The sequence below is a fragment of the Leuciscus leuciscus genome, assembly GCF_965113295.1.
Source record: "Leuciscus leuciscus genome assembly, chromosome: 19".
NCBI lineage: Eukaryota > Metazoa > Chordata > Actinopteri > Cypriniformes > Leuciscidae > Leuciscus > Leuciscus leuciscus.
In genome coordinates, this window is record NC_138743.1 from 2,154,545 (window position 1) to 2,162,044 (window position 7,500).

Below are 7,500 nucleotides of genomic sequence, written 5' to 3' on the forward strand. Positions count from 1 at the left end.
GGCCAGTAGATGGCGATGTCACTTTGTAAAGAATGAACTACACGCCGATAGAGCTATATATGTGTTTTTGTAGTTTACACGATTAGTCGATAATAACGGTATGGTTTTCAAAAACTTGCACTTTGAAACCCGTTTCCAAAAGTTTGCGTTTTCATGCCCCCAAAAGGCATGAAATGCATGCATGGTAGTGTAAATGAACGGCCAGAACGCATAAAAAGTTTTCCGTTTTCAGATGAAAAATGTCTAAATGCCCTCAAACACACGATATACTTCAAGCGAAATCGAAGAACGAACGGGTGTGACGTCATTTCGAACAAAATCCGAGATCATTTCGGGAGTTTGAAACAGCTTGCTAAAGGGAACTTTCCAAAAACGTTCGCTCTGGCTGGTAAACACCTTCGAACTGCCATTGGTCCAGGGTGATGATGTAATAAGTGGGTGTGGCTCTGAGGCTCCGCCCTCTTTGACGTGGAAATCTTCTCTGGTTCATTTCCTCTGTTCATTCCGTCGAGTGGAAACAAAACACTGAAGAGTTGCTTTATAGTTGAAATTGAAGTGTAATTCTAATTAAAAGAGACACTGATACTGCTATTTTCTCACCGCTGTCATATTTGTTGTGTTTATTTTGTTATTTAGAAAGCGCTGCACATATTTACATATTCATCTAAATAACAGTAACTGTAAATCGTATTTCAATCGAGTCAATAAAAGCAGAAAACGCTTCTGTAATTGTATCTGTTGCATGCATGGAAACCTTATCTTTATATTTTAAAGAATGCACTTTAAAAACAACTTTAAATAGTTCACTATTTTCTGAAGATGTAAGTCTGCGGGATTTATTCAGTTGTTTTATCAAGTCTGAGTAATTAGCACAAGTAAAACTCAACTAGTAAAAGACTCAAAACACCACAGATAAGCTCTATTCGGAGTATCTTTTCATAAATCTACCAAAACAAATAAAGCATAATTGAAAGACCCTGAACACTGGTCACGGAACAGATCAATTGCATTTGCATTCAAAATGAGCTAATTATCATAAATTACTTTAGCAGTCTTTATTGTCTGACAATAATTGGGACAATTAGACGATTACAATGATGATTACATTAGCTCTCGGTTCAGCTGCCAATCAAATGATTTAATTTCATTTTAATTTCCCATCAACCTCAGTGTCACCAGCTGCCTGTCAGCAAAAGAGAAATAAAAGAGTGATGGAAACACACCTGGATATCAGGAAAGAGACAAAGAAAATGAGAATATGTGCAGAAAGACTGAGGCAAAACTCTGAAGCACCAAAGACACTCTTGACTTCACCAGAGAAAGACAAACATCCAAAGCTTCAGTTTCTCAGCGAGATTGTTTTGCGACTTTTGAAATAAAGCCTCTTGTGCTTTACAACAATAAAAAGTAAAATCACATGAAACACACGTTTGAGTGACTTGCTGCTTTTTTAAAACGATGTCAACAGCAATATAAAAGACATCAATATTAAATAAATACTTACAAGTTAGAAATGTCACTTTTCTTGATCCAAAATGCATACTATTTTCTTACGTTATAGCGCCCCCTATCGCTATAAATGAACAAGATTTGGCATGTGTACTCAGACTGTCCTGATGTCCGCTTGCACCAATTTTTGTGAAGTTTGGACTTTCCATTAACAGTATACAGATCAATTTGTCATTATGGGTCACATTTTAAACTGGTTGGCTCGAACCTGTCAAGCGATGACATAATAATAAATAATTAACATCCAATAATAAATTAGAATCATCTCTTGATATTACATGGTATACTAAATGCACATTGATGGACCAATGGCTGAACAGGTTTGAAAACGTAGTTTCTGTGAAAACTCAAAGTGACAGAAAAATGTCATTGGGAAAATGTAAAGATGTCCCAATTTAGACTTGGAGGATTCTGCAGTTCTTGATCTAAATCTGCTATATTTACACTTAAAATGCATTTATCGAATTCAAACCAGACCCCAGGAAAATATAAAAAATTCAGTCCAAATGCAAACATGGAGGATTCAGAAGTGTAGATTTAGACTGAGGCTCTTGAGATTTTCTCTTCTGTAGAGCTGCTTCACAGTTCAAATTAAATAATTCATAATTAATTAATTTTACAACATTAACCTCTTTATACTGTGAAGCTGCTTTGAAACAATCAGTATTGTATTAGGAGCTAGAAATGTGACTTGACTTGAGACCGATTGGCTACTGGCATCTATTATTGTCGTTTTGATCTGATCAAAATCTGCTTTATTTACTTTTAAATGCATAAATCATAAGTGCAATCTCCACAAGAAAAGAAACAAATGCAGTCCGTAGATGGATCAGTTAATTGAGTTACACTAACATCCTGATGTGTAGATGTTTGATATAGTGTGTGTGTGTTTCAGTGTCTCTTCAGGACATCACGATGAGGAAGGCTTTCCGCAGCTCCACGATCCAGGACCAGCAGCTGTTTGAGCGTCAGTCTCTGCCGGTCCCGATGCAGGAGACGTACGAGCTGTGCGAACAACCTCCACCGCTGAACATCCTCACGCCCTACAGGTCAGAAACACACTCGACTCATACACTCCAAAACAGTGATGTTACATGACACTGCACAGATAAAACGGTGACATGCCTATGCAGAATCAATAAATAATTCTGTATATACATTTTGAAGGCCAGACAAGTAATTTGTTGAGGTCAATTTGTAAAGAAAGGCTACACGCCTGCGCACATATATAATAAAACGTGCATATCTATAGTCTAAACACGTAATGCGCATGTGCATGCCGTCAGCGTTTCCACAGGTTTGCGTTTTTGAGGTTTGCGCAGAGATAGCCTAACATTTTTTCAAAGTTTTACAATTAGTTAATAACTAATGATCTTCGCAACGGAAGTGAATCAATCAAAACTAACTTTAGCTGGACAATAACTTTATCCTAGATCTGCTGTAAAGCCTGAACAATCTCTGTTACTGTAATCTCCTATTATCACTGTAAAGCTGCTCTGAAACGGTCTATATTGTTAAAGCGCTGTATAAATGAAGGTGACTTGACTTGACTTGAAGCTTCAAAGCTCGTATCGAGTTTGCAGCGTAATTTCTCATGAATCTCCGTGCTGGAGTGCGTATTATTTTCAGAGAAACACGTGATCAACGAAAAACGAAGCCTCACTTTCTTTCCAGTCACGGGACTGCCTCACTTTGTATGTCGGAATGTTTGAACCCAGACCACTACTCTACAGGTTTTAGGAATTTTAAGTCCATTTACTCTTTTTTTATAAATAAGCCTATAGCCAATGTTACATGATCACATATTCTGCCATAGAAACTGCATAGAAACCATAAAATAATTAGACCACCATTTGCTCGCATCAAGCAACTCTGCTGGTATTTTATAATTAGTATTAATATAATTGCTACATTTAAATGTATTGCCACACTTTAATATGTGAATTATATTATCAGAAAACTGAACATGTAGCGTTGTCAGGCTTTAATTTGTGCTTAACAGATGCAACGGCGCTGCGCACTCGGGTTTATGACTGCTATAAATTTGACCTGCCACAAGATGGCACTGTTTTCAACGCTCATGATGCTTCGAATCTATACAGGGAATATATCAAGCGGGAAGGAAGTCGACCGGAAGTTGAATCCGGCCGCGTGCCACCATCTTGTAGCAGAACTTCACCTGCTGTTAGCATTCCATTGACTCCCATTCATTTTGGCGTCACTTTGACAGCGAATAACTTTACATCTGAGGCGTTTAAAGACTCACTATTTATTTCTAAAGAAACACGACAATGTATAAAATGCTCCATTACCTTGTAGCTTATGTTATGGCCCCATAGAAGCAGTTTTTGTAAAAATAGGCTAACGATTGCGTCATAACCACGCGACTCTCTGTCGCGCAGTAGAGAGATTACCGTATGGACAGGAGGAGAAGCTCGCGGGCAATCGGGGGAACGTGGAGGCAAAATGACAAAATAATTAACTCACACTCTCCGTCTCTGCAAGATTCGGAAGGGAATGATTCAGATTTCTCTCGGCACAGCCACTAGAAGACAGACGGGTTGCTCACGTCACATCTGCGTCGTCAAGCTCGGTTTGAGTCTGCGCGTCAGGAACGGAAGTTCTAAAAAATCGCTAAAAATGGGCTTCACTTGTCTCAATTGAGTTCCAATGAGATGGCGCTGTCCACTTCTTCTTCTTCTTCTTCTTGTTACTATTTAACAGCGGTTGGCATCCAGCTTATTGGTGCATTTCCGCCACCTTCTGCTCTGGAGTGTGAACCAGAAGATAGGTTTACAGACTAAATCCCCTTCCCCACTCACACACACACACACTTCCCAGTCATTCTGCAAAACAATAATAATAATTATTATTATTATTATAATCATGACAACAACAATATTTATACTTTTAGCCCTCCTCAATACTACATTTCTTCATATCCTATTAAAAACCCCTATTTCTCTTAAGAAAGTCATAAGAATTCTAGTCTGAACCCTATCACTGCTCAATAGCCCTTTTAATGTAATGTTCTGAACTCCCATCTCCCTCAACTTATTCCTCATCATCTCTCTCTGAGCTCCATATCTACTACATCTCAAAACAATATGCTCTACTGACTCCTCTTCCTGGCATCCATCACATAGTCCAGTATTATGTTTCCCTATCAATTTAAGCGTTTTATTTAGTAAACAATGTCCCAATCTTAATCTAGATATCACCATTTCTTCTCTCCTATTTCCACTTCCAACCCTTGTATCTTTAACGTCCCTTTGAATTTGATATAAGTGTCTCCCTTTCCCCTCTCTATCCCAACTTTCTTGCCACTTTTGATTTATTTTCTCCCATATCACACTTTTAACCTCTGCTTTACTAATACTAACTTGCATTTCTATATTTCCCTTTGTTAATGCCCTTTTTGCTAATTTATCTGCCAATTCATTCCCCCTTATCCCAACATGTCCTGGTACCCATATAAACTTTACCTGTCTACCTTGATTTACTATTCTTGTTACTGACTGGAGTACTTCAAACAGAATATCTTGACGACTGTTGGATTTGAATGATCTTAAGCTTGTTAATACTGATGATGAATCTGAGCATACCAAAACTTTGTTCTGTCCCGTTCTTTCTACCCATCGTAATGCAATTAATATTGCCAATATTTCCACTGTATATACCCCTAATTTATTAGATGTCCTCCTATTGATTCCTGTTCCTTTATCCGGTATCACTACCCCCAATCCTGTTGCTTCTGTCTCTGGATTCTTAGCTCCATCTGTATAGATCTGGATAGCTGTCCACTTCTTATACTGTCTATGGAATATATACATGGCAAACAAGGGGAGCTAACGAGACTAATTACCAAGACACAGCTGAACTAAATGAACTAATGAGGATGGTGATCATGGGAACAAGGAGTGGCGGGAAACTGAATACAATGAACACAAAAGGAAGTCCAGAAACAGACTGACATGTAACAACATTTTAATTAACGGCAGGGTTTATCCTTATTTGACCCAAATTTTGGTTGAAACAACCCAGCATTTTTTAGAGTGTATACAACAATTAATCCACCTGAGATGGGCCAGTTATTAGACTTACATTCTATACACTGTAAGAAATGTAAATAAACGTTGAATATTATGAATATAGTTAGTTCTTTTTGCTTTGGATAAAAACATCTGTGTTTCGGACATTTCTCAAGGCCACGGAAGCACTGTAGAGGGCTTGCGTTTTGTTACGCACTTCATTCCAACAAGCGTTGTTTGTTTTCCTTTTATTTATTTAAATCCAGATAATTGATTAACAAAACATTGATTGAAATTAAGGTACAAATTATAAAAAACTAAAAAAACTCCAAACAAACTTTATGAAGTGGTCAAAAATCGTCTCCACCTCACTCCATATCTCCCGACATATTGTATTCAATCCATTTCCACGCCCTTTATGACGTATCCCATTTTCAATATTTTCTTTCTTAATTAACAGATTACATTAAAACAAAACATAAATAATATCATAAAATTGTAACAGAAACATGAAACCAAATAAATGTACTACATGGCTACAACACGCTTAAATATAAGACAACGATTTTTGAAGTACGTTTTACAAGAAACTATTTTCTTACGTTATAGCGCCCCCTATCGCTGTAAACGAATGAGATTTGGCATGTTTACTCAGACTGTCCTGATCTCCATTTGCACCATTTTTTGTGAAGTTCGGACATTACATTAACAATTTACAGGTCAGTTAGTCATTATGGGCCACATTCAAAACATGTTGGCTTGAATCTGCCAAGCGATGAGATAAATCAAAATTCTTCGATTTCAATAGTAAAACTTTTTTATCAGGACCAATATCTCAATGCTACATACTAAACTTAATGCACCTCAGACCAACGGCCTTTGGATAAACAAGATTTACAAGAAAATACTAGTTCAGATTCAAGATTTCATGTTTTATTCAATTTCCGGTTCTTTAATTATTTGTTTTCAAAGTAAATCCTACACCAAATATTTTTTATTTTTAAAACCGCATTGAAACAGCAGTGAAATTAAATGGACATCATCAAATACCTCGCAGATGTTCCTCACCGGTGGAGATCTTAAAGTCTTAAACTTCTTGAGACACCAAAGTCTGCAAAAAAGTCTAAAAAAGTAAAAAGTCTCCGTACGAACTCAAACATTTTCCATCAAACGATGTGAGCTGCTTCATATTAATTGAATATCTCTGTTCTCTTACTGAACGATGAGGACTAGTGACTCATTTGTTTCTCCTGAGGACTTTTAGTTGATATTTACAGCTGAAACTCTATTCTCGAGTCCCTTGAGCAACAAAAGAGCGTTAACGTCTCCGTCTTTGCTTTTGTTCATGCAGTTTCTGCCACTGTTTGCACATGTGCGTCACACACACACACACACACAGTGTTTCTGGGATTAATGCTCATTACTGGAGGCTGGAACATTTATTTTGAGAGCTGTGTAATATGCAGGAGTTTCTCTCCGTCTCTTCACGGTTTTGCTCATTACTGTTTTATTATTTCGTTAGACATCAGCACAGATGTTTCCTCTCCTGTTAAACCATTGTCTTCTACTCTTACACTCCTGCTAAAGATGACATCTGTTAAAGAAAGAATCGCTAATTTTCCTCAACTATAGTTTCATGTCTGTATTCAATCCTCAGGTTATATTTAACAGAAGCAAATGCACTATTACAAAGCCATTTTAAAATATCAGTCATACATTTGCATGAAGAGAATATACACGATAGTTACATGTGTACTGCCATTCAATAGTTGGTTAATGTTTTTAAAAGCTGCATTTTATTTGATCAAAAATACAGTAAAATTGTGAAATATATCTATGTGAAAATATAGTAGAATGTAATTTATTCCTGTGATCAAAGCTGAATGTTCAGCATCATTACTCCAGTCTTCAGTGTCACATGATCCTTCAGAAATCAGTATAATATGATGATTTGCTGCTC

General features: G+C 37.0%; 1 protein-coding gene across 3 annotated transcripts in view; it reads left to right on the plus strand.

Moving 5' to 3' along the window:
• Window positions 1–7,500, plus strand: part of wasf1 (WASP family member 1) — a 60,328-nt gene that overhangs the window by 35,266 nt on the left and 17,562 nt on the right. For all 3 annotated transcript variants that reach the window (XM_082147239.1, XM_082147237.1, XM_082147238.1), the window contains exon 4: window positions 2,405–2,558. In XM_082147239.1, coding sequence (XP_082003365.1) covers window positions 2,405–2,558 — 154 coding nt within the window. The remainder of the gene's footprint in view (window positions 1–2,404; window positions 2,559–7,500) is intronic.